Genomic DNA, 27,461 nt, shown 5'->3' with positions numbered 1-27,461 from the left:
GTCTCGCTGACATGAGGAGGGTGACAGTAAGTGTTGTCCACTTGACAGAATCTAGAAGCACCCGAGAGAAGCTTCTGGGCATGTCTGTTGAGAGTTATCCTGATTACACACAGTTATGAAGGAAGACCAGGCTTTCCTGTAGGTGGACTGTTCCCTGGACTGGTATTCTGCCTGGTCCGTGTACCAGCAAGCGAGCAAGCTGAGCACAGAGAAGCAGTCACTGGCCTGTGTTTCTGGCCTTTGGCTGTATGATGAGCAGCTGCTCCAAGCTGCCTTGACCTCCCAGCCACTACAGACGGTGTCTTGAACTATGTGCTCTATGTGCTAAATAGACCTTTCTCCCTCAGGCTGACTTTGTCAGAGTGTTCTATCACAGCATCAGAGGAGTGTAAAACACACACTGGTAAGCAGAGGCCTTTGAAGGCAGAGCTCCAGTTCTGGTTCCTGAGCACACTCAGTGGGCCCTGCCATGCCCTTCCAAGGCCATAAACTCTTTAACCCGTCCTATACCAGGTATTCTAGTCACTACAACAATAACACATAGAAGACTACATCTCAGTTAGATGAAGCTTTCAGAAAGGCAAAGTTCTGGGAATGGAATCAGATCTGGGTGGATGGTGCGGTGGGGACACCGAGAGTTGATACAGGAAGCTGAGCTGACCTAAGACTTTTCTGATAGTCAGACAACTATCTATAGTTGCCTAAAGTAGATTTTACAATCTAAAAATCTCATCCCCCCCCAAAAAAAACCTCCTATTTTAAATGTCTAAGATAAAATTTCCTCAATGAACAACTATCGATGACAGTGTTTCCATAAGGTTTAACTAAGAAGAGAAGATCCACCCTGAACAGACATTGTCACCCCAAGGGCTGGGGGCACGGGCTGAATAAGCAGAAAGGCAAGAGCACCAGCAACCAGCTCCTTGCCGACTGCTTGGCACAGAGCAGGTTCCTCACGCTCCTGCTGCCCTGCCTCCCCCAGCACAATGCCAGGGTTATACCTTCAAACTGAACCAGAAATGTCCCCTGCCCTGCTTAGCTGGTTTCGTCATGCCAAGCAGAGTCATGCCAAGCAGGAAAGTAACCACCACTGGTGCAAGCAGGAATGGTCCACACCGAGGACTAGGCAGACTGTAGCAGGCTGAGCAGAGCCAGCTGCCAGTTTGTGTGATGCGAGTTTTACCACGTCGCAGCTCTGCTTATCCCTTTAACTTTGTCTACAGTTCCTTTCGTGCTCTTAAGGCAGATCCAAGGCTATCACAGTTTCTGTATGAGCCACAAAGCCGGAGAATAGTCACCATCTGGCTCTTTACAGAAAACAAAACAAAAAAACCTTTACCAGCCTTTTGACTACAACATTATTGGACTTAGGCTGGGTGTGATGGGACGCATCTCTAACTCTAGCTACTTGAGAGGCTGAAGTTGGAGGTTTGACACCAGCTGGGGAACTTAATGAGATCACGTCTCTAGATAAAACTGAAAAGGGGCTGAGGATGGTGCCCAGTGGAGAGTGTTTGCCTAACACGTGCAAGGCCCAAACTGTATCATTTGATTTAACCTGGCAGACATCATCCTGGCTATACGGTTGTTGGTAAATCAGTGGTGGGGTCTGCTGCCCACCAGGAGCAGAGGCTATACTGGCAATACACACGCAGGCTTTTTGTTTGTCACAGAAAACCAAAGAGTTCCCCCAGGGTGCAATGCTCAGGCATGACTCAGCAGATACACCTCTCCAGGACGAGCTGGCAGGAGCGTGGCCTTCCCACCCCAGCATCACCCCGTCTGCTTTGACAGGAACCTGGAAACAGAGGCTGAGGAGTAGAGCATAGAAAACCATGCTTGCTGTCTGGTGGCCCCTTCTGACTGCTTCTGCATAGCTGAGTTGGTGGATTTTTGTCTAGTAGCCTGGTGCCTTGTTTAGTCTATGACAACTTTAGTGCCCTCAGAGGACTCTGCTTCCTACGTTCATTACAAGGGCAGTCAGTTATTAGCTCTGGAGGTATTTCACTACATGCCATGTGAGCCTCGAGCCACAGATGCCCTTCACAATGGCTAGATGACGGCCGTGCTCGTCAAAGTCACTCAGATAATCCAAATCCTGTCTGCAGTCTTCCTTGCTGGCTATTTTTAGGGCCTTGACTCTATTATAACCAGTACCGCAAACAGCAAAGCTGCCACCCCGGATGCAAGGAAGCAGGGCACTAGTTATTAGTGTCATAAGTTTAGTTCTCAAGAGGCTGGTACTGGAGGGAGGGCTTTGTTAAGGGTCTGTGGTCAGGCCCTACTCACGGTGCCTAGTTCACAGAAGGAAAACGTGGTTCCAGGAAAGCCGATAACTCCACGTCCGCCTGAGCAAGACCAGACTGTGACTCTTCCTGGGATGGGGATGGTCAGGTGTGTGGGGGCGTAAAGACTACACGACTTTCAGAACTGAACCATGATGTTCGGGGCTGCTGTGGGGCTCCAGCTTCTGCAGGCTTACCTGAATATCATCCATGGGCTGGGGGCAATCCTCGTGCTCTGTCCTATCCCGGTAGGCCCCCATCTCTGTATTCACCACCTCTCTGTTAGCCAACATCAGGACGCTCATTGGTTCTCTCGGACGCACCTGTGAAGGCGCCGCGTCCTTTACTACACTGGTCCCCTTCGGATTTCCAGTCACCTGTACTGTAGACACACCAATGTAAAGATCTTTGGCACTCCACTTTACTACAGGCTGAGATGCAGACGCTTGGGATGCTGCAGTCTCTGGAGTGGGAGGGGAGGCTTCCCGGCTGTACTCCCTCACTCCTTCACTGGGGCTGATTGTCTCGGGGGAAGACTGCTTAGACCTAGGGCTCTGCTTCCTGATATTTGGCTGCTCCAGACTCAGTGCAGTGCAGAGCAGCTTCTCCTGCCTTGCCTGGAAGGACTCGGGGTTCAATTTATGCTTTTTGGGAGCCGGATAATCTTTGTGGCCCTCAGTGCTGTAGTAATTAGAGGGTTCAGACCGAGGTCTTCTCAGCTCTGAAAAGTACAGTAGAAAGGACAGTCAGGTCAGGTGATGAAAGTAGGAATCCCTAAAGAATTAACACTTTATGCCTGGGAGATAAGGAGGGCGAAGCTGGAGCGCAAGGCATGTTCCTGAGGTATAAATACTCCCTAGCAGCCTAGACTGCTCAGACAATCCTCCTCCAAAAGTATTCGTTTCCTGTACAAACAGACTTTCCATATTGGGAGGGGCACTACTTTTAAAGGAAAATCAGAAGCAATAAGTAGCCCCCTCCCACCAAACCCTTAAATGTTTCCTACAGACTCTTCTAAGGGAAGCTGCAGACAGCCAATGGGGGAGCCGGCAAGTTCCAAGATGATCCCTTGTGAATTTGTACCTGGATTGGTGCTCGCAATGACAGTGACTCCTTTGGGTATTTCTGGAGGGCTCATAGCCTCCCTCTGCCACTGGGCCATCCAGCTGTCTGTGGTTGGCTCTTCGCTTGGGGCACAGTGGATCCGGGAGGCCTGTTCCAACTGGGCCTGCTCGTCTCTCTGCAGGTGTTCCAGACACTCTGCTAACTTCACATGGCCCCTCGACCTGGCAATCCCCAAAGGCAGCCGTCCCAGAGAGTCGGGGATGGAGATGGCCCGGCGGTCCCACTTGTAGAGCACCACAGCCGCTTCCAAGTGCCCCAGGGCACAGGCCCACATCTGAAAGCCAGGCAGACAGATGGAGGAACTTAACAGGAGACCAAAAAATGGATGTCTCTTTTGATGTTGCTACCAGCAGAAACACTAGTCTGTTGGCGTTCTTTGTGGGGCCACTGGATGAATAGTGCCATTGCAGCTATCTAATTCCAACGAGAAATAATGGTGTGCATGTCTGTCACTCCCCCAGAGTCTATAAATTCACTTTCCTACATCAGATTAGAATTTATCTTTATATTATATTTAGAAAGTGTATCATTACAGCCCAGGCTGGCCTTGAACTGTGTAGCCAAGGATGACCTTAAACTTGTGAACCTCCCGATTCCATCTCCTGAAAGCTTACGTTAGAAGTTTGCACCACCATCATACTCTGTTTTTAGTCTCATCTTATCTTTTAAGTTACATTCTCAGATCCCATTGGGATCTAGAGTTCCTGTGTCAGTTTAGAGAGATGGTTAGGGGACTAAACAAGCCACCTCATCCATCCATCCATCCATCCATCCATCTTAAGATAGAGTTTCTCCATATAACCCTGTCTGTCCTAGAACTCGCTCTGTAGACCAGGCTGGCCTCGAACTCAAAAGATTTGCCTGCCTCTGCCTCCTGAATTCTGGGATTAAAGGTGTGCGCCATCACTGCCAAGCTAACAAGCCTCTTCCTTACCAGAGGAGTACAGGAGAAGTGGTCCACATTCAGGGGATCAACCTCCAGTTCCAAATCAATGCTGTCTGCATGCTTTGTGCTGTTGGGGAGATAGCACAGAGGTTACCACACATTAGCCCACGGCAAAAGGAAACACCAGGACAACACAGAACCCATGAAAAGGAAACCAAACTGGGCACCAAGCCTCCCTGGTGTGAAGAAATAGGATTCTAGATTCCAAGGGCAGATTGGACTCCATTTGACAAGAGCCCAAAGGAAGCAGAGCGCCTAGCATCTCATGTCTCCCTCGGCAGTCAAGGGCACAAGACCACACAAATCTCCAGGGACCCATCCTGGGAAAAAGCCCTGGCTCACGGGCCATGACACACACTGAGCGAGCAGATTCCTGGGCACCAGCGGGGAAAGCCCAGGAACCGGAGAGGTGGGGACGGCTGGGGCCTTTGTGCCTGGCCTTACCGCCATTTGATGAGGGTCTGGATCAGGGTGGCGTAGCCCTGGGCAGCAGCCAGGTGTAAGAGGGTCATCCCTCGGAAGGTCTTCGAATGGATCAGATGCTTGGACTTGGCCCAGCAGGCCCGGCTCATCATCTTCTCACACACGACAACCACACGGCTCTCGAAGCAGCTCCCCAGGGTCCCAGCACCCGAGGCACACTGCATCAGGAGAAAGTACACGTCACATCCAGGGCCCCGGGCCCTTTTCCACACAAGTGAGACAAACGACAAGCAGCAGTCAGTAGAAAACACGTTAACAGTGAAAACAAAGAACCCTTAAGAACTGGAGAAGGGGCTGGCAAGATCGCTCCAAGGGGGAAAGGCCAAGCAAGAGGACCATGGTCTGGTCCCCTGGAACCTACATGGTAAGCTGCCCTCTGGCTTGCACACACAGTTTTATTTTATTTCTAATTACATATATATTAATTATGAATGTGTGCATGAGTACAGGTGTGTGCCTGGAAAGGCTAGAACAGGAGGCTAGATTCTCTGGAGCAGAGTTACACAAACCACCGCCAAGCATGCTGGGAACTGAAATTGGGTCCTACAATGGAGGACCTATCTGCAGAGCCATTTTGCAGGGCCCCCTGGTAATTTTTTTTTTTTAAAGAAATACAAGAGACATGCCAAAGGTCTCAACCCTACACAAAGAACTACAGGCAATTTCTGAATGGTGCGAGTCTGGGAAATGGTCTCCCCAGGACAGAGCACAATGACCAGTTAGATAGTCGGCCCTTGAAAACAACTAACATATAAACTGAGCAGGTGTTAGGTGTACATACGTATGTAATGATAATGAAAAAAGAGGCCATGGAATTAAAAGAGAATAATCAGGGAGTCTGGGAGGCTACAGAGGGAAGATGGGCAGTGGGGGGGGGGGGATAAGGTAATTATATTTGGATCTAAGAAACCATAGCTTCACATGGGTAATAGTGAATCTGATATACGCATAAGTTCTATTTTACTGAAATGTTACATTTTAGAAAGGATTTTGTTTAAGTTGAGAGGAGAAGAAGCAGAAGCAGCAAGGGGGGGCTAAAAGGGGACAGGAGAGGGGAGAGTTGGGGGAGGGGAGCCTGTGAAACAGCATTGTGTGAGGTGGAGGCACAGGTCACCGTGCCCTACCATCCTCATCCTCACAGTAGCTATAGTGACTGTGACACACTGCTGTCTCTCAGGGGAGTCGACACTATTGAAAACCCTCTAGGCCCCGATGACAGCAGTCACCACAGGCAGCAAGTGGTTCCCATCTGGGTCACTCCAACAGCTGACTCCTGCTTCTTCTAAAACCAAGGGATGTGGTGTCAATTCAATGTGGATTTTTCTTTTTAAAACAGAAGTGCTTGCTGGGCATGGTGGCACACGCCTTTAATTCCGGCACTCGGGAGGCAGAGGCAGGTGAATTTCTGAGTTCGAGGCCAGCCTGGTCTACAAAGTGAGTTCCAGGATGAGCCAGAGAAACCCTGTCTCGAAAAAAACAAAACAAAAAACCAAACCAAAACAAACAACAACAACAACAAAAAACAAAACAGAAGTGCTTAAAAATATCCAAAAACCTTTTTTTTTAACTTTTTAAAAAGAAATCATATGTGTAGGAGTGTTCTGTTTGTATGTGTGTACCCACTGTTCACAGAGGCCTGAAGAACTGGAGCTACAGCTTGTGAGCTGCCATGTGGGTGCTGAGATTCGAACCCAGGCCCTCTGCAAGAGCAGCCAGGGCTCTTTACCAACGAGCCATCTCACCAGCCCTCCTTTTTTTTTTTTAAGTTCTTACAAACTTCAAAGGGGTACACAGGCGACCCTGAGAGATGCACTGTAAGGGTTACTAATCGTAAGGGCCCACAGGACCCTCAGCGCTGGCTACATGCCTTCCTTGCTGGGAACAAAAGAGGGATAAAAATCAAGGCTGGTACCCAGCAAGTGGAGTCCTGAGTAGCAGTCCTTTGTTCAACACGCTTAGCCAAGTGGCACATGTAGCCTAACCCCCCCCCCCACCTCTGGTGTTACTGTAAAAACCCATTATTTTCTGGCAATAAATTCCACATAATCCAAATAGGACAGAAACAATGTTGGTCTTCAATGTTCTTTATTTTTAAATCTAAAAAAAAAATTTTTTTCCGAAAGTTAAAAAGGCAGACAACCGGTCGATGAAGGGTCATCTTCACCAGAGCTGTCAAAACACTACAGAAAAGATAGCTGAGCCATCTCAATATGCAACAGACTGACCTTGGCCCAAGCAGAAAGCCTGTTCTATACACACCATGCAGACAGGTTTATAGAGACATGGAGACCATCAGCCAGTGACTAAGGAGGGCAAGTTTCCAATGAAACACAAACGGCCCTGTCTCTGTCTCCGTCGTGTGTAGTAGACACCGTCATTTATTAAAGGCAAGTAGTTGTAGCTGACGTTGGATCAGATCACAGAGGGCCAGCTGCCATATGGCTGAGCTCAAAAGTGTGCTAAACTGTTTGTTCCCTTTATGTGATGTTCGTGTGTGAAAAGGATTTCACGGGAACCTATCATTTGGCCCTTATATCAATATACAGATTACTTGCTCTACACAACTTAGTATCAGGTGAAAATCAAAGCTCTCTTGGGCTGGATATAGTGGCATATTGACTTTTAATATCAGTATTTGGGAGGTAGAGGCATTCTAGGCTAGTCTTAACAGTGTGGCCTTGACCACCAATTTCTGAAGATGGGAGACATAAAAGAAAATCTGAGATATTTTTAATGCTTTGCTTTCATCTGTTGTTAATATAAAAAAAATACTGGTGCTGAACAGATGGCTCAGCAGTTAAGGACACTTGTTGCTCTTGCAAGGGTCAATTCCTAGCGCCCATATGATTGCACCCAAACATGTATAAGTCTAGCTCCACAGAAATCTGATGCCCTCTGCTGGTCTCTTCAGGCACTGTGTGCACATGACGCGCGCGCATGCACACACGCACTCAGGCAAAACACCCATGTGCATAAAATAAGTAAATTAAAATATTGCTAGTGTTTCATATTTTCAAGATTTCCAAACAAACAAAAGAGGAAATTCTGCCAGGCATGGTGGTGATACACAACTTGACCCAAGCCCTAAAGAGGCAGAGGCGGCCAATCTCCAATGAGTTCAAGGCCACCATGGTCTATATAGTGAGTTCCAGCCCAGCCAGGGCTATATGGAGAGACCTTACCTCACAAACAAAATCAAAACAAGACAGCAAACAAAACAAAACAGAAAGAGGGGTGTGGAAGAGAGAGGAGGAGAGAAAAAGAATCCTGCACAGGAGCCCATCCTTCATGGTGAAGAATAGGAAGGGGGTTTCCTTGTGGCTCTCAGGCAAGGAAGGACTCGGTAGCTGATGCAAGAAAAGAGTTTATCCTCAGACTTTCTCAAAACGAAGCTCCTAGTTGGGATGGCCTCAGACGCTTCAGGGACAGTAGTGTGACAGCAATACTCGGCCATCTCCCTGTGTGGCCACTCCATACAGTCTCTGTGCAGTCTATGAAGAAAGTACAAGTGGGGCTGGTGGACTGATGGCTCAGTGGACAGCAGTGCTTGTCACTATGCCTGACAGCCTGCAGCCAATCCCAGAACCAAAGTGTCAGGAGAGAACTGACTCCCCACAGCTGTCCCCCTGGGGCCCCACGTGTGTCATGTACACAAACAAAAATGAAGAAAATAAAATTTAAAAAGAAGAGGAAAGGTGTTGCAAGAGATGATCGACCCCATGCGGTGGCTCACTGGACAACAGTCCTCACCATTTTCTGAGTTCATTTTCTGGGGGCTGTAAAAAGGCATTAAGGACTGCTAGATTGAATTATGCTCTAATTTCTCCAGACAGGCATGAGACACAGAATAGGAAGGAGAGAGACTGGTTTAATTCGGAGTTCTGGCAGATGGGCATCAACCCTTGGCTGCTCCTTCCAACTGCCAGGGAACACAGTGAGCTCTGAGACCAAGAGGGACAGCTGGAGACTGGGCTGGTCAGTCTGCACCCAGGCCTCTTTCACACCACACAGACTGAGCAAGGGCACGACGATGCAGGGTCCTGGACAATGACACCAGTAGCAGCAAGGAGGGCACTGGCACCAGGTGCCTCGTGCACAGATGAAACACAGCAAACAGAAGCTGCCGCCGACGGACGGCAGGGCCTACCTGGGCCTGGCCCCCTCCGGCACCGCTCCCGCTGCCGCTCCCGCTGCCGCCTCCGCCGCTCGCCTGCTTGTGCTGCTGGGAGCCGGTCATCTCGGCCATCCTCCTTTCCATCTGCTCCAGGCGCTCCAGGATGGACATCCTGAACTGGTTGTCTAGGGCAGAGCGGGAGGCGTGAGGCTGAGTTCTAGAAGAAAGCCTTTGACCTGTGCCTATGCCAGCTTGTGAGTCTGGTGTCCAAAAGGCTGTCAGCAGCTCTGCCAAGCGAGGGACTACGGCAGGCTGGTCTCCCCAGTAAGGCAGGCAGGCTGTCTCCGCACACCAGAACGTAAGGCTTACAGAAGCCCACAGTGCCCAGAGGAAGGACCAGAAAAAAAAATTCCCCTTGTGTCAAAACCCTCAATTTTGGGTTCCTGCCTCACTATTTGTTTGTGGAATTCCCCACAGAAACCCTGAGGGAAGTAGACAAAACACCCCCACACCCCCACAGCCACACCACTACACCACCACCACTCAGGGAAGACACCGGAAGTGGCTATGATGTAATATAAGTTAGCGGGGGAAGATTTCGAGAAAGGAGGCAGGAGGGTGTAAGCTCCCTTACAGAGTTTAACACTCTCAGTCAGAGGCAGGTACATGGTTCAGCCCTACCTAACAAAGGCAACAAGCCATCGCCGCAGGAGCTGGGACTGTAAATTCAGAAAGCATGAGCCTATACCACCAAGTAAAGACCAGACAGCACACACGCAGGAAGAACCCGGACATGCCACAGGAGTAAGAGGACCCCAAATCATTACCGAAGTCATCGGTGCCATATTAACGCCACAGGTAAATATGGTGCCAGGGGGTTCCCGCAGCGCTGAGGAGGGCAGAAGAGGTATGGTGCTGCTGGAGCCCCGTCAGAGTGTGCAAACGAGGCAGCGAGTGTGTGTGACCAGAGTGCGTGGGCACAGAGCTGAGATACGTCAGGAAAGGTGACCCTTAAGTCTGGCGGGTGTGAAGAGAAAAAAACAGAAGCCAGAAGTAAAGAGCCTGAGGCAAGCCGTGCAAGGAGGGGGAAGGGTGGACCGGAGAGGAGGGAGAGGTGGGCTACGCGGAACACTGCTGTCCTGGTCGGCTAACTGCACAGCAAGGATAAAGCCACAGTACCCCTAACTCCCAGCAAACCAGTGGGAATCCCACTGGTTCATACACGGCCATGCTCAGAATATGCTATGCCCTAAGGAAGCGTTCTCCACATCAACTCCTCAAGGCGAACACAGTCGTCAGGACCTTGCTCAAGGCAGTTAGAGCATGTTTCTCGCCCAAACTTCAAAAGGCACAGCTCCATTCAGAACACCCAGCCATCTAAGTCACAGAGAAGCCTGGAAAGGGGAGATCAGCCGGTGTTCCCTGCCACCCTCACGGTAACCCCAGACTGGTGAGTGGGGCAGCTCACGTGCAAGGCAGAGACAACACACCAGGGTGGTACCCCCTCCATCCCAAGTTCTTCACCAACACAGGAGGCAGGTACCGCTGCTTTACAAACAGCGGCACACAAGGATGGCTCCTCTCTCTGGCCAAACGCCCCAGGAAGGAATTATTAGAGAAAGACAGGCACAGGCTTGAAATGCCCTGAAAAAACATACTTCTTCCTTGGAAACTTTAAATATTAACTTTCCATCAAATTCATTTTACTTTACTAAACTACACAATTTACTAAACTACACAATTATTTTACTAAAGTACACAAGAGGGAGACCTTTTCCCAGTCTGGAGGTCGCCTCCACAAATACCTTTAACAGAGACAAGCGTACACACTCAAGTGAAACGGGAGCCCTCCCCCCATCTCCGTCTAACGTGATCCGGCCATCTTGGAGGATTTCATCTGAGGGTTCTGCACGTGAGTAATTTGGAACCAACACTGTCTGGGACGAAGGGTAGATGGGGAAGATTACCAGAGGGCCTTCAGCATTTGGATCCCAGGAACCCAAATGGTACAGGAAACTTATCCCTCTGTCAGAGGTCAGCTAAAGACAGAGCTCCACCCTTGGGTCACAGCTCAGCAGGAAGCAGCAGGCCTGGGACACTGCAAAGTTCCCTCCTTCCTTCCCGCAGTGCAGTGGTGGCTCAGTTTCGCCTCCATTCACCTCTGGCCCTGCAGTAGGCTACCTCACTGACACAATGTAGCTGAATTCTAAGCCTCCTCGGCCCCAGCTCCTTCTTATCCCTGCACTTTTCCCCAAGCACTATGGACCCAGCAGCCAAGATGAGCCACTCCTCAGGAGACAAAGTCACAGAGGCTCTGAAAGCCAGGAGACCTGGTTACATTCACCTGGACAAAGCCACCAGTTTCCTGTGGAGCACACTGGACTATGCTGTGCTAAGGGTGTTCACCTGCCTGTCCCTCCTGCCAGGCCTAGATTGAAAAGGACACAGACTCTCCTGACTTCCAAAGGCTGAACACTACACTGGCTTTTAATCCCCAGAAACAAGGCTGCCCTGTTGCTATGCAGTGAGTACTTATATATTGATAAACTACTTCTTTATGAAGCACTTCATAAAGATACCCAGCCTCTGACTCATGGGCCAAATAAACACCTATTCTTTATAAATCATCCAGTCTCTAACAGAGCTGCCTCTGTATCTATGTCCTGGGTATCCATGGGCTTATTTGAAAGATAGAAAGTATCTCTAAATGAAGATGGAGGAGATGGGGAAGAGGCTCAGTCCGTGAAGCACTTGCCCTGCAAGCAAGGGAACTTGACATTTCCACTCACCACGGAAGGTCTGAGTACATATGGTAACTTGTCTCGAAGCCCAGCACTTGGGAGGCAGAGATGGCATCTCTACGGCAAAGCAGACTAGCTGAATCAGTTAGGCTCCTAATCTGAGTGTGAGGTAAGAGGATCAAGAGTTCAAAGCCAGACTGGGTAATTTATCAACACTGTTTCAAAATTTAAAAAGCCTGGTGGTTCACACCTGTAATCCCAGAACTCAGGAGGCTAAGTCAGGCAGATCTCTGTGAGTTTGAGGCTAGCCTCGTCTACATAGCAAGCTCTTGGCCAGCCAGGCCTACACAGTGAGATACCGTCAAAGAAAAAACAAAACATCAAAATTCTAAGGGCTGTCTTATCAGTGATTCGGAGCTTGAATCCCATCAAACGAGCACACTGAGCGTGTGTGGATGTCTTGTCGTCATTCCCGAACGATACGGCATATTGACTGACACAGCATTTACCTTATATTAGATACAGCAAACAACTGTGAGACAGTGAAATCCAAGGGAAGGTGCACACAAGCTCTATGCAAACACTTTGTGTAGGAGACCTGAGGATTCTTGGGTCCTGGTACCTCTGGGGTGTCCAGAGTCCAATGCACCCTGGGTACTGAGGAGGCACTTGGCTTTACTATCTCCATAGGAAATGGACTAACATCGGTGACTCCCATTTTCAGAGGGCTTAAGAGACTTCTGAGCTCTCTTCCTAAGGTTTTTGAGCCCACAGGTCTGGGCAAGGCCCAGCAGTTACATTTCTCACAAGTTCTCAAGGGGATGCCGGGGATGCTAGTAGGGACCACATTTCAAGGAGCATGGCTCAGGCCCTGGCTTGCTTCCACTGTGAAAGAACATCCCTCTTCCTCCCCGTGCTTGGCTACTCTGCAGGTGATCGTCCACTTTAGGACCGTCTGGCTAGATAGCATCCGTGGGATCTTATGAGAGTAGCAGTGGGTCGGGGATGGCGTATAGACGCTGTGACCCTTGACCAGTTTGGTTTGGGCAGGATCTGCTGGACTGGCTGCTTAAGTTGGGATTTTTCTCATGCAGTCTTTGCAAGCAAGGAACTAACTCTCCTGTCTGTGCTCACAGGGAAGGGTACTGAGTTCTGTGTCACCCAGTCTTAGAAGCAATGGTTCCCGTGGGACGTGGAACCCTGCTCCTTTCACTGGAGGATGGTGTTTAGGAACCAGGACTTGGGTGCTGTGTACACTTCCTGATGCTGGGTCACTGCTTCGAGGCTCTATCAGTGCACAGAGCTAGAACACACTTGTATGTATACAGACACATGCAACCACAGCAATCCATCTGTTGTATGTTAAAATAAACATGATTCCGTTTTAACAGCTGAAAAGAACTTTACAATGTTCATTTGTGAAAAGAAACAAGTGTTTCCTAGACATGGCACTGGCAACAGGAGACACGCTGCAAAGACTACCCAGTGATAAGTCGGACTGCAAAAGAGGAGCTAGAACCCGTGGGTAGGCACGTAAAAGGCTGGTACAGTAACATGCCTGGACATTCTCACCCCAGATCCTAAATTTCCAACAATATTGAAAAATGTAAGTACAAAGGAAACCACTCACTGTCATGGATAACTTGGTGGTTACAAAGATCAGAAAGAAAACACCACACAACCAATTACTGCCAAGAACCAAGAATGGCTTGCTGAAGCTGTGTGCGGTCGCACCACCTCTGAACTCAGAGCTCAGGTGGCAGAGACAGGGAGATCTGGGTTCAAACCCAGCCTGGCCTACATGGTGAGTTCCAGGCCAGCCAGATCTACACAGTAAGACCCACTCTCAGAAAACCATAAAACAACAAACAAGAACAGGTAGTTAGGGCTTGACTTATCTGATGGCAGCCTTTCCCATCATGCAAAGCACCACACAGCCAATCAGGGGACTTCTCTGTCTCTCTGATAGGAATTCTTAACTCTCAAAGGGATTCACTGGAACTATTCACTGAAAATATTCCTATATCTTTTAAAGTTCCTAAGCTGTACCAAAGGCTTAAAGAAAAATTTTCAAGAAGTCAGACACCCACAGCATGTTCTAAGTTTAGAAAACATGGACTCTGCTGCTGGAAGTGGAGACATCCAGGGGCCTGAGCATCTGCTATCAGTGAGAGGGAGGCTATGCCAAGAGACCCCGAGCCTGCTGCACCGCTGCTTGCTCCTGGGGTTGGACATCCTATTTTAAGCTTTAGAACTCAATTAATTTTCATAGTTATACTGAATGGTTTCTGACATGAGATCCAGTGATTTAAAATATCAGGACCTGGAACTGGAGAGATGGCTCAGCAGTTACAAGCACTGGATGCTCTTCCAGAGGACCTGGGTTTCAGTTCTCAGCACCCACATGGCAGCTCACAGCTGTCCGTACTGCGAGTCTCAGGGGACCCAACCCATTCTTCCGGTCTCATTGGGGTACAAGCAATTCATAAACATATATGCAGACAAAATACCAGTGCACATAAAAACTGGCTCAGCCGTTAGGAGTGCTTGTTGCTCTTACACAGGACTCACGTTTAGTTCCCAGCACCTACACGATGGCTCGGAACGACAAGGAACCCCAGTTCCAGAGCTCTGTGGCAGATGCCATGCAGGAGAGACTACAGTGGGCAGGTGAGCTTCCTGGAGACAGTACACTGTTTTGCACAGTTGCAATGGAGGTAGCTTGGAGAGGCACAGACCCTGTATAACATCTTGCAGTTGCTGTGCCTTCTCACATCTGTCCTTGCTATCTGCCTCCTGAGTCTGGCATGGTGGGATTGAGTGTGGGGAGACCCTCACTGCCCATAGTCTGGTGTGACTGTTTCCTGGGAGACAGCCCACTCTCTTGGGCAATTTCCTGTAGATCAAAATGAAGATGAACTTTTTCGATATGATGCTGTTTAGATGAATTCATGGTTTAATCTTTTTAGGGAGTTGACAGAAAGTTTAAGAAGATGGTTTAGGTTGTCCTGACAGAAAGATACAGTTATTAGAATGAGGAGCAGAACGTGCCCCCTCCCTTGTAGAACAGCGAGGGCTGCAGAGGTTAGAGAAGGCATGCAGTGAGCTTCCCTGCCTTACAAGAAGAGAAAGTAACAAGTTAACGATCTAAGGAAACACTTCATTCCAGATCAGGCCTGAGTTCCTGGAGCTTGTGGTCTAGGGATGTAGTCACTGGTTTCAGTGTGCACCATGAAAGGATAGCGTTATGGATAAAGAATAAATATTTCTGAGTATGAGAATAGAGGACAGGTGATCAGCCAGGTTAGCTAAACAAGACGTCAGAAACAAGATGTAAGATAGATGATTTGTTTCTTGGTAAATTCAAACTGTCATCAGCTAAGCGCAGGGAAAAACTTGCTACTTATAGACTGCCCCGCTTAAACTTGGTTAATAAATAGCAAAAAGAATTATTGCTTTAGGGTTACAATGAACTCGTGCAAAGAAAGACAGACAGGAAATGTGTAGTTAGGTATGAGTGTCGAAAGAACGCATGCACCATAATCCTGTTGTAGTTCTCCTTCTGTGTAATAATTTTCATGTTTTTGAAGAATATGTGATTTTGTGGTGATTGTTTTTAAAGAATATGTAACGTGGCTATGAGGTAATTCTTGTCTTACATAGAGAATTTTGTCTTAGGGGGTATAAAAGGGCTAAGGGAAAAAACAAAGTGGTTAGAGCTTGCTTTATCCACAAAGTGTGTGAGTGTGTGCCAGCTTTAGTTTGGTCATTGACCCCACATCCCCTCTCCTTGGATGGCTGACCATGCTGTCTGAGCTGGTGTTCAACAAATAGCGCCCTCTTCTGGCCATCACAAGTATTGCATTCACATGGCACTTAGATGCAGGCAAAATACTCAAAATGTATCTAAAAAAATGTTTAAGTTAAATCATTCCACCTGTACTGTGGAATTAAACCTTTTGCTATACTGTAGCACACTCTGCAACAACTGTTCCAGCTCACTCCTCTGTTTTCTGGTGCTCCCCTCCCCCCTCAATTCACTGTCCTCCAAACGTAGGAGGAATTTTCCATGCCTCTGGGCCTTAGCTAATGTCGCCCTTTTCCCAGTCCACCTGTGAACTTCTGATGCTCTGTAAACTCAGCTAGCACTTTCAAGACGGGGCAATAACAGGGCTGGCTGAGCTAAGTGGATCACCTCCAGAAGCCAGGGACACCTCCCTTCTAAGTCCCATATACCCAACAACCGAAGGGTTCCCCTCTTCACTTAGAGAGGAGAGAGCCGAGGCTTACTTAGCCAAGCTCAGGCTGTTTAAGATCAGCACGGAGATCAGAACACAGGCTAGAATCCAAAGTGTTGTTCTTTCCACTGAGCCCAGCTGCCCTTCCCGGTCTCGTCCTCTGTCTTAAGAGAAAAACTCAGCAAGCACTACGCTCTTACTTCCCTATACGCCATCCCACTACTGGCAAGACTATGGGCTTTCGGGACGCAGGGCTCTGGCAAAGGCGGAGCGAGGGCTCGGTGGAAGGAGTACTCTTTTCTAATTTAAGCACCTGGGAGCCAAGTTATTGATGAGGTCATTTACCAACGGGCCAAGGACTCAGCAGATTTCCCTGCCACAGTGGATCTATGCACCAACCAGCAGTTCTTACTGCTTCCTTCAGCGGGCGGAGAGGGATTGGATGAAATGGTCAAAATGCAGCGGAGCTGACTTGGAAGGCAGATGAAAAAAACGCTGTGTTTTCCTGGCAGCCTGCCTTCTTTTTTTTTTTTTTTTTCTTTTTTCCCAGCTCAGGTAAAGAGATGATGTCACTACACAGTGCTGGCCCAGAGGCCTGGAAGCAAGACCCAACCATGTGACGTCCTCACAGACACAAGCTGGAATTTCCTAGCAGAGCAATGTCACTTTTCTGTAGCCACTGGCACTGCACACTAAAAATATCACTGACCCCTAACTGTCAGGTGCCCCCCTTTGCACTTGGGAAATGGGCTCTGCAAACGACCAGCGCGGAGCTCACTGGCACCCAAGGCAGAGCCTGTGATTGGTTACCAGTGTTAAACAAGTCCGTCAGGTGAAGCTGCTGTATGAACATGAACTTTTAATGATGTGAAACAAAAGAAATATTTTCCTAGGACCACCTCAGATGCATGCTTGGGCAAGGATGTCTGCAGATGCGCGGCCCGGGCAGAGAGGCGTGTCGTGCACGGTGAGCCACTTGGAGTCTTGTTGCCAGAGGGGGAGAAAGTTTGCCTTGGCAGGTAAATGAATGAAGGGGCAACCATCAAATACCATCTGCTATTTTAAAACACGCTATTTGTGTCTCAAGTGCACATGTGCCTCCTGTTGCTATTTGGACGGGGGACGAGAAGCCGTCTCTCGTTCCATTTACAGCCTTTGGCTTCAGCAGCAGCAAGGGCTGACCAGGCAGGAGGAGGTATGGCTGTGACTATTTCTGTGAAGAACTGTAATTGCTGCTTAGGAAGCCTCCTAAATGTTTCAGGAAGCTCAGAAAGATGGGGACAGTGAAGTCACTTCATTCCTTCCCAGAATACACGGGGCCACCCGAGTCCATTAGGCTGCTGCTCCTTGACAAGCCACGTAAGATGTCCAAGTGCGGAGGGAAGGGGAAGGCCGGACCACGATAAGGCACACACTGTACCACTCCGATTTTCCAAAGCAACTGCTAAATTTAGCCTTAGGAAAAAGCCTGCCACACTCCACTTTTGAAAAGCCCTCCAACTCTACCGACCAGAGCTCTGGAACTCCTGTCCTAGTGAGGGTTTCTCCTCCACCTGCTTCCACCTGCGTGGCTTTGGCACTCCAGTTTCTCCTCTGTGTCTTTGTTCCACACAACTCTGATGGAGAATCTTAGGAATGCCCAAAGACTCTTCTGAGAGGCTGCCGAACAAAGCCAACTGGCTGGTGTGGCAGCACAGAGAAGCAGTGCTAACTTAATGATTCTCTCCCGTTCTCTCCCACCTGCAGTTGTCCAATAAGAGAGCCAGAGGCACATGAGGAGCAGCGGCACGCTTATTCTCCAGGGATCCTCCCCTCCAAGGTTTCATGGGGTGCCCATGGAGCTCGGCTGTCCCTGCAGAGCATTACGTAGGAAAGAGCCCCAAGGTACTGCAAGAACTGACCTTGCTGTCAATAAAGGACGGATCCACCTGAGAGTCAAGGCAGTGAATTAGAACCAAAGAGAATAGGGCTCCGGCTGAGGTCAGTGCCCGCTTCATTCAGTGCCCCTTTAAGTATGTGAACTTTCCAAAAGGCAGTCAAATCCACGGGTGGCCTCAACGATTACAGGTCACTGAGAAAATGCAATACACAATGAAGCCCATAATTTCAGACAATGAGTATAGTATATGTTAATAAAAGAAATATGATAAACAGAAAAGGAGACATCAGACAGACACAGGGGGAGTGGATTATGCCAAAGCTGGAGGTTTTTCAAAGCCAGAGTGCTAGCCTGGGACTTGGAGGGCAGACAGGAAGACCTGAGGGTGGAAGGAAAGCTAACTGGTTTGTACGAAGGAAGTCAGAGCAAAACCCCTAACACTTGAGGACTGAGAAGCAAAGCCGGCAGGACTGTCAGAGGCATGAACGGGGTACTCAAGTGAAGACAGGTTGTAGTTCCACGGTTATCGGTGTTAGCGAAAGCCACTTAAAATCCTTGGGGAAGAGTCTGGGGAAGAGGGACAGGAAGAGACTCACAGTGTACCTGAACTAGGGCTAGAGAGCTGTGATAACCAAGACAGCTCAAGCTTTGTTAACCAAAAAGGGTCTAAAACATGAGAACTCAGCCTCTGGCTGAAGAGAATATAGTCTGATGCACAAAACATAGGCCACCAGGTTATGTCCCCCACACCCCAACACAGCTTCTCAGCATACAGAGACACTCTGAGCTGGGCGTGCTGGGTGCACACCTTTAGTCTCAGTGCTGGGGAGGCAGAAGCAGATGGACCCCTGGGAGGTTAAGGCCAGCCTAGCCTGATTTACCCAGTAAGTGCCAGGGCTATGTAAAGACCCTGACTTAAAAAGAAAAAAAAAAAAAAAAAAGGGGAGGGAGGGAAGGAAATACACACTGAGAAATATCTTGCACATAAGTGATTTCCCCCATCTGAAAGGGAAGATGTGAACAGCAGTAACAAGCTACTGCCATTTCTATGGTAGCTTGTATTTTCTAACCAAGTTATTAAAACCAATTTCTTGCTTTCGTTTTATTTGTTTGATCCTGGCTGTCATGTACCTCAAACTCACTATTTAGCCAAGATGGACCATCAACCTCCTTATTCTTCTATCTCCACCTCCAGATGCAGGGGTTACAGGCACACGTGCCACACACGCCCCTCCCACTTCCTGTCCTTCATCTGGCACAGACATCTTTTATCTATCCCAGTGAAGAGATATTAAAGCCCCGGCTTCTGAAACACACACAAGACAACTCGCCAAGACTATGCTATAATCTTTAGTGTTTCCCCTTAGAAGCAGTGCCCTGCAAGGTTAGGAAGGAGGCTGCAGAAGGCAGAAATGGAAACTTAGTAACAAAAGAAAGGCTGTTTTGCAGGGCATCTGGGAAAGGAAGTCAGGGAACCCTGGCTACTTCCAGTCAGGACCTCTACTCACAGAGGATACTCTTAGTCCCACGTCCCTGGTGGTTTTCAGCATCTGAGAAACCATGCATGCCACACACTGATTGGAATAATTCTCCAGCAGATTCCAGACTCAATCTCTATGCACTCTCCCGGGCCTGCAGTCAGCAAACCTTGGCTCTCAGAGATGACTGTGGGGTGCCACCTGCGCAGTCGCACTCTGATGACTTGCTAGCTTGTGAGAATGTTGAAGTTCAAGGTAATTCAAAAGCGAGTATCTTTATTTATTTTAGGACAGGGTCTTACTATGTAGCTGTGGCTAGTCGGTCTGACCTTGAACTCACAGAGACTCCCCCCATCTCTGCCTCACAAGTGCCAAGATTAAAGACATGCACCAGCTGAGCCTTTCATTTTTTTACAGCGGAGTTCTATGATGGCATACTTCTATCCCACAACTTGGAAATTTAATAACCGTACCTTTTTTTGCAATGGTATAAACTCTGGGGTAAATATAAGCAAAGTACCTTTTAGATAAATCAATTAAAATAATTTAGAAATAAACAGCCATAATCCCTAAAATGGTGGCCAGATCACATGTAAGTCTCAACAAGATAAAAGACGCAAAGACAGTATTTTATAATCCAGCACAGCACAGGTCTTTCTGATAAAGGGATACACATTTTGTTAAATTCAGCGAGGTTCTTGAGAGATTTTGTGAAGAACAGTTTTAGGAAGTGCGTGGTCCTCAGCATCTTTCTAAGCTGGTTGTTTTGTCCTGGGCTCCATCTGCTGCACCAGAACAAGGAAAAATCCACGTCTGCACACTACTCACTCCATGTGGAGACTGTGGTACTTAGCACTCACACCCTAGGCCAGGTCTGAACCCAACTCCATCAGGGTAGGGCCTGGCCTTTTGGGTGAGGCAGAATAGCCAAAGCAGCCAGTGTCTACTACAGTGCTGCAAAGCTTGACTCCAAGCACGTGTGGGGCAGCCCTAGCCTGCTACCGTCATACAAGCGCCCAGAGCGGGCTTCCTGAACCACTCCATTCAGAGTACAGTTCTAAAGGTGTGCGGAACAGTTCAACAATGAACCAAGGGGATGGCTCAGCGGTTAAGAGCACTGACTATTCTTTCAGAGGTCCTGAGTTCAATTCCCAGCAACCACATAGTGGCTCACAACCATCTGTAATGAAATCCAATGTCCTTTCTGGTGTGTACTCAAATAAATAAATCTTTTAAAAAGGAGAAAAAAAAAGAACACAAGGTTAATGATGAACTCAGGCGGCCATGGAGACCAGCCGTGGAAAGCCTCTACTGCCAGCCCTTAGCCCACAGTCCCTTTCTCCCTCCTTCCCCTCTCTGTCCCAGTCTACTCCCCCGAGTTCATTTAGTCCCCTCCTTGCCCTTGCTTAGCGGGTGGCAATCCTAGAAGCTACATCTGTTTGAGGCGGCGGGTGAGAATGCACACAAGTGACACATTAGATGAGGGAAATCAAGACACAAGAAAGGAAACTGCTCAGCTCAAGCACGCACACAGAATCCGGCACCCGGTGCTCCAAGGGTAGAAGGGAGTCCTTGACTTCACTCAGCAGACCAGGTGAAGCAGAGGCCACTGGTTACGGGATCGAGACCTGTCAGGTGCCTACAGGCATGGCCATCCCTTGTATCAAGATCTGAAGAGGGACTGGAGGGATGGCTCACCGGCTGAGAGCTACTGCTCTTTCAGAAGATACAGTTTGGTTCCCAGGACCCCACTGGGCAGCTCACAAGCTCACTCCACTGGGTGCTTGTGACCTCTGTAGACAATGCACTCGCTGGCACAACTTATACATAGACACACACAATACACAGAAATACACAGGCACAGTGCTCGAGAGCACATATGCACTCTGAAAGAAATGTCTTCCATAGGTACTATTAAGAACCTTTACAGTGGCTCATAACCACCTGTAATGAGATCTAATGCCGTTTTCTGGTGTGTCTGAACACAGTGACAGTGTACTCACATACATAAAATAAATCTTTAAAAAAAGGGGGGGGGGAGTACGAGGTTATTCCTATTTTAGAGCATCATTTTGAATTCTGTACAAGAATCCTCACCTAAAACTGTTCCCATTTCTAAATTGGAAATGTTTGGCCCAAGCATCGCTGTTTTGCGATGTGAGGTTCATTCTCTCCCTGGCTTGGGAACATACTGTCAGTGTAGGTAACATGCTGCTGTAAGCTGTAAGCTTGATCATATACAGTGCCTGGCCAGGCTGTGTTTCTGTTGCTTGTTTCCCCTGCAAATGTAAAATAATAAACTACTTATTGCAGGCTTAAAGGGTTTTGCTATCAGGTTAGCCCAGGGGCCTACCACTGTTTAAACTGTGAAGTATTACTGATAGGTCTATAAGCTTTGAAAAAAATGTCTCACGTAGTCATAGATTTTAAACACTTGACTCCCTGTTGGCGACCCTTTGGGGACTGTAGATGGTACAGCCTTGTTGCAGGAAGTGCAGTAACTGGGGGTAGGTTTTGAAACTAAAAACCAGTCCCACTCTTCACATCGGTCTCTCTGCGCCATGCTTGCACCAGGAGGCATGATCGGGCACACCAGCACACATGCATACACACACACACACGCACGCACACGCACACACACGCTGCTGCTGCTGCTCCCGCTGCTCGCTGCCCCACTTCTCTCTGGATTGCCTTCAGGGTGGGGTTTTATCACGGCTTGCTCTCCCTGGTTTTTAAAAGTAGGAACCAAAACACCTTTCGCACATTCAAAAGCCAAGGGCATTGATTCTGGCCAGCGCACAATCAATGGTTTCTTTCACGAGAAAGGACAGCAAGATACTTAACTACAATCTTTGTTGGTGAGTCCAAACCACAAGTGTGTGATGTTAAGAAACCAAATTGTATTTTCTGAAAACAGTCCTCAGGACCATTGGTCAGCAACCACTGAGGAGTCAATAAACGGCAATGAGCTCTGGTGTCTCCTCTTTTAAAATGGGACAGGAACGAGAACACAGAACGGGGCTTTACTGCTGAGTTTCTGTGTGGTTTCTGAGTGACAATTTGGTGTAAGGATCGTAAGTGTCAGTTCCCACACAGCATGCCCACCTGACCTCCCTTCCTCTGACAACATCTCTGGGGGCACACCGTGCTTCTGAGCCTTCGTCAAAGCCACACATCCAAATTCTGTAACCTGAGGGGACAGGGTCTCTGGTGGGTAGTCAGGTAGGTCATGGTGGAGTACTTATGAACAGGACAACTGCCCTTAAAGGGACCCCAGGGAACCATCCTGTTCTTCTGTAACACAAGGACATGGACGGCTGGCAACAGCACCCCGGAGAACAACCACGTGCGTGGGCACCCTGACCTGGGCCTTCCAGCTTCCAGAACTTTGGCAACCACTACGTTCATAAACTGCCTGCCGAGGGTATGATGTCCCAGCAGCCCAGACTAAAAACTACTCTTGCCCTGTACTTAAGGGGGTACTGGCATTTGACTCCAGGGGTTAGTGGACAAAGACTGGACGCTTGATTCCAGCTGGGCCAGAATCCAGAAAGTGGCTCATCTGTGCTAATAAGGGACATTTCGGGAAATGCAAAGGTCAGTCTGTCTCCCCAGACAAGTTTGCTAAACTGGTGGGGTGTAAAACCGGCGCTTTCAGCAGCAGGCCGCTTCAGGGATACCTGCCTGAGACTAAAGAGACAAGAAGAGAGATACCTCATGGGTACCCAGAACCAGCGTCCCTGAAGAAAACGCCAAACCTGTTCTCACTATGACTCAGGGACTTCCTTTCTACAGAATCCGGTTCAAGAGAGAGAGTTTTGTCATTTGCAGCTAAAAGAAAGATGTGTGGTGGAGCTGGTGGGATGGCTCTGTGAGGAAAGGTGTTTTCCCTGCAACCCTAGAGATGCCAGCTCCATCCCTAGAAACCACATAAAGATTGGTCAAGAGAACTGACTTCATAATGTTCTACACCTGTGTCACAACAGGCAGGGACGCTCGCCCATATACAACAGCAGGCTCTCCTTTAAGGTTCCTTCTTTTAATTTTAAAAGGAAGGGTTGAAGTGATGGCTAATCAGTTAAGAGCCCTGGCTGCTCTTCCAGAGGACCCAGGTTAGATTCCCAGTTACGGGGCAGCTCATTACTGGCTGGAACCCCAATCCTATGGGACTGATGCCTTTTAGCGTCTACTGGGCCCTGGGCCTACATATACATCATGCACACAGGCAAAACATTTATACACATAAAGTTTAATTTGTTTAATTTTTTAAAAAAAGGTATGAGAAGACTGTAAAATGATGGTCTTTTTGCTAAATACTTTTTGGGAAGTTCTATTTTTCACTTATAAGTAAAAATATTCCCTATTACTAACCATATTTTAGTACTACCCTTACGCTGCTATGATTTTCTCTAGAAAACCGGATAAATTCTGGCAGAAACAAGCTGCTGTGCTTATGTAGAGCACAACTTGATGCTCATTATCCACAGAAATCAAAAAGATGGCAAAGGCAGACTGTGCTCTGGCCTAGCTGCAGACCATCTGTCATCGAATTTATATCTCGAAGAATCTTAACTCTTCAAGCCTCGAGTTACAGCCGACTGCTGTGGCCCAAAGACACACCCCACAGAGCAGGATCACACCGTACCACTAGATCTGAAAAGGTGGTCGAGGAACTACCTTCTGACTCGTCCCGTGGCCGACAGCAACAGAAGCCACGAGGCAGGCAGGCAGGCAGGCAAGCAGACAGACTCACAGATACCTGAAGCAAAGGCACTTCCCATGTGCACCGTGCTTTGATTTTAAACGGTGGTGGTGCTGATCCAAACAGACTTCCTGAACCACTTACAGCTTCAGGAGCTAGCTAGGTAAGGGATGGAGACGCAGGGGTGTAAGTCCAGTTAGTGGCAAAGTGAAGATACAACCGCAGTACCCATCTTACTGTATGCTATGACACGAGACAGCTGTCGCCTATACACATTCCTGGACAGCATGCTCCCCCGCCAACCCTAAGAAACCTGGGAAGATGATCCACATGTCTGACCTAAGCCACTCTCCATGGGTATAGTGTCCAGGTTTTTAGGGCCTCCTCGAGACCACTTAAGAAGGACTCACATCCAGTGGAGACCTTGAACTGACCTCAGTGGGAGATCATGTGACGCCTGTGTCTAGACTGCCAAGAGACAAGAGCAGACCTAATGTATAAATAGGATCATGTTGGTTTCAAGCTTAAAGAATATTTTCACTTCAAGATCCCGGCACTGTTTGCTGAGGGACGTAAGGCTGAACGATATCTTTCTTGGTGGGCATCAAGCTTCACCACCTAGACCCTATCATGCCAGGGAGAGCCAGGGAAGGGAGCGGTAGCCACCCCTCACACAGTCACCAGCCACTTCTCTAATCCTGATGCTGGAAAAGGTCAGGTCAGTGAGGAGGGGTCTGAGCCAAGCTTGGAGAATATGTGGACAGAATTTAACATGGAGAGTTGACGTATGGAAGCTTCTGGCGTGACTGCAATACTAGATACCTGTTCAACAGCAAGTCATAGACCTGGATGGTGGTGGTAACGGGGTTGGGAAAAAAACGGACAGAGGACACGGTTATTAACAAAGATGTTAACAAGTCTTAGTTTAAAATGATGGAAAACCCTATATATTTACACTTGCTTCCCACAATATAAAAAATGTTAAGCCTATCAGCAGTTTAATTACTATTAACATCTGCTCTTCCTGTATTTACTTTCTACAACTTAGTTCTTATCTGTTACAAGTTTTGAAACCCTGTATACAGTAGATGCTTCAGGACAGGTGGGTCCATCTCTCCACATGCGTTGTCTACTAGGCTTGTCTTAGACAACAATGCAAAATTAAACAAAGAAAAGGTACCATACTGCCAAAATTTTGGTTAATTCATAAGAAGGATTTCTCTAAAAATGAAGCATTAAGAAAGATCAAAGAATGAACCCCCCCTTCCACGCCTGCATTTTTTTTTGAAGGCCACTATTTATAAGCTATCTTGTCAGTTTTAAAGAGTGACTTTCCAGAGGGCAAAAGCATCCTGTCTGCTAGCTCAAATGTAAGAGCAGCAGAGATGCCTACTGGGTGGTAACCCAAGTGTAAGAGCAGGGGGGAACAGCAAGAAGTCATCTGGCTTCTGGGCTTTCGGGTGCTTTGCTGAAGGTGAGCCTGTTCATACAGATCTCTGCAGATCTGAGCACCAAGACCCCCATGACACAAGGTGACAACACCCATATGTGTCATGTAGTACGCTAATAAGCACTTCCTAAATGTGGCTGATATTAACACGTGACCATCAATGTAACTTAATACATATCATCTAGATTTCTCCCACTTTTATTTAAAATTACTTGATGGCTGTCTGACCTTATGTGAAATACATATCTTAAAAGAATAATAAAGATAAAATTACCCACAGGTTGATTTAGTCTACAATTGTTAGACAGCCTTAAGTAGAGTTTATGGTCAACCCCTAGGAAGTGCGTAAGATTTTATAGCGTTGTTTACTAATTTCAATAGTTTCCTCAGTGCTCTCTCTTGAGCCTTCAATTTCCTGTCTAATCCTCTTTTATTTCATCTATTTTTATCTGGATTCATGTGTAATCTATATCTCCGTAGCCTTCCTTAAGTCCCTCCCCCTCCCCCTCGCTGGAAGGTGAGCTACACACACATAAACCACATCACACACGGCTGCCAGAAGCTTTTTGGCAAAGAACTACATAACTGAAATCAGCTCCCAAATATTAGGCTCGGGCACCGGGACGGGGTGCTCTGCTAATGTTTAATAATGAAGACCTGGCACCAGACTGAGACTCCCTCTCTTGAAAATATCAAGGGGACACAAACATTAAATCACTTTAAACTGGAGAAAGCAACGCCCTTTAAATAGGAAAAGACACGGAGCGCGCAGTGATCAGTGAGGAGCTGAGGAAGGCAGGTACATCTGCCTGGGAAAAGATGAAGGCTTCCAAAACACCCTGCGGGGCTGTGCCAAGCCTAACAAAATGGTCTCCCCTGATTTTTATTGGGAAGCATGGAAAGTTGTGTTTTGCATGAACGTACTCAATTTTCTTTAAACATTCTTTTTTTTAAAAGGGGGGGGGGCAGGCTATACACAGTACTGTAACTTCCAAGTTCGTGAGAAACAGTGGCACCCTGGAAGTCATTATGACAGATTTCCAAAGGAAACTCAAGATCCCCCAATTTACATGTCCCACAACTGCCAGGGGCCAGCCGCTCCCGAGCTGAGCCTGGAATCCTAGCTGTCAGTAAGAGCTTCACGCCTTCTTGGTTGGATACATCCACTGGCAACTGATTCTTCAGCTTGATTTGCTCGTGGGAAACAAAGAATTCTCAGTTCCACCTGTTATCCACGAATTCTGAAGCAGCCCAACCCTATCACACTGCAGCAGTGTGGGCTATTCTAGGAAGGAGGACCCAGCTCAGTCCTGAATACAGGGCTGAACCGGCATGCCTGAGATTTAAAAGCCTTAATGCGACCCGGTTAATTCTTTCCTTAAATGATCTATGTCCACTTGGGTTGTCCAGAGTGGAATTAACCAAGACCCCACTGAGGTTCCTAAGCAATTCACAACTTCAATGCTTTTTTTTTTTTCACTACTAACCAAACGCTGTTTTCTAAAACATTAAGGATTATCATTCCCTAAATGCAATACAAAGAAAAAGACCGACAAGCTAATCTGCTAACTCTGGTTTTCAAATAAAAAAATGATTTACCTATAAGCACATACCAGGAAAAGCGCTGTGAGCTGCTTCGTGTTTTTCTTTACCGGATTTCATAGTAATAGTTTCTGTGTACACAAAGACGGGAGGGAAACTCTACCCAGCTACTGTTTATCCATTTTACCACAAAACTGGCTGGGATAACAGTTATAACTGAGTTTGGCTTCCCTGAGAAGCCCGTTTAACCAAGTCGAGGTAAGAGGCACTCTGGAGATGGGAAGAGCCCTCCTTCCTGGTTGTTTACTGGGTCTGCTATCCTTACTGCTACCTCAGGTTTGGTGGATCAAGTAGGATGGGGAGACCAGAAGACAATGCACAAGACTCAGAAGTGGGTCCTGCTGTTGTTCTACAGTAGCCTATGGTTTTTGACAATGGTAAGTGCTACTTTTAACACCATGCAAACCATGGAGAATCA

The 27,461-nt window shown here is 47.9% G+C and overlaps 1 protein-coding gene across 12 annotated transcripts in view; it reads right to left on the bottom strand.

The window, feature by feature from the left end:
* Camta1 (calmodulin binding transcription activator 1) overlaps window positions 1–27,461 on the bottom strand; it is an 814,691-nt gene that overhangs the window by 21,059 nt on the left and 766,171 nt on the right. For 8 of the 12 annotated variants that reach the window (XM_085838559.1, XM_085838558.1, XM_029476775.2 and 5 more), the window contains 5 exons: window positions 8,987–9,138; window positions 4,801–4,997; window positions 4,345–4,423; window positions 3,369–3,684; window positions 2,483–3,006 (listed from right to left, as the gene is read on the bottom strand). In XM_085838559.1, coding sequence (XP_085694685.1) covers window positions 2,483–3,006; window positions 3,369–3,684; window positions 4,345–4,423; window positions 4,801–4,997; window positions 8,987–9,138 — 1,268 coding nt within the window. The remainder of the gene's footprint in view (window positions 1–2,482; window positions 3,007–3,368; window positions 3,685–4,344; window positions 4,424–4,800; window positions 4,998–8,986; window positions 9,139–27,461) is intronic. The other 4 variants (XM_029476778.2, XM_029476777.2, XM_029476780.2 and 1 more) reach the window with 1 other exon arrangement.

Source organism: Mus caroli, unplaced genomic scaffold (genome assembly GCF_978045245.1).
Source record: "Mus caroli unplaced genomic scaffold, Mus_caroli_1 scaffold_6, whole genome shotgun sequence".
NCBI classification, from domain to species: Eukaryota; Metazoa; Chordata; class Mammalia; order Rodentia; family Muridae; genus Mus; species Mus caroli.
This window is presented reverse-complemented; position numbering and strand designations above follow the sequence as displayed.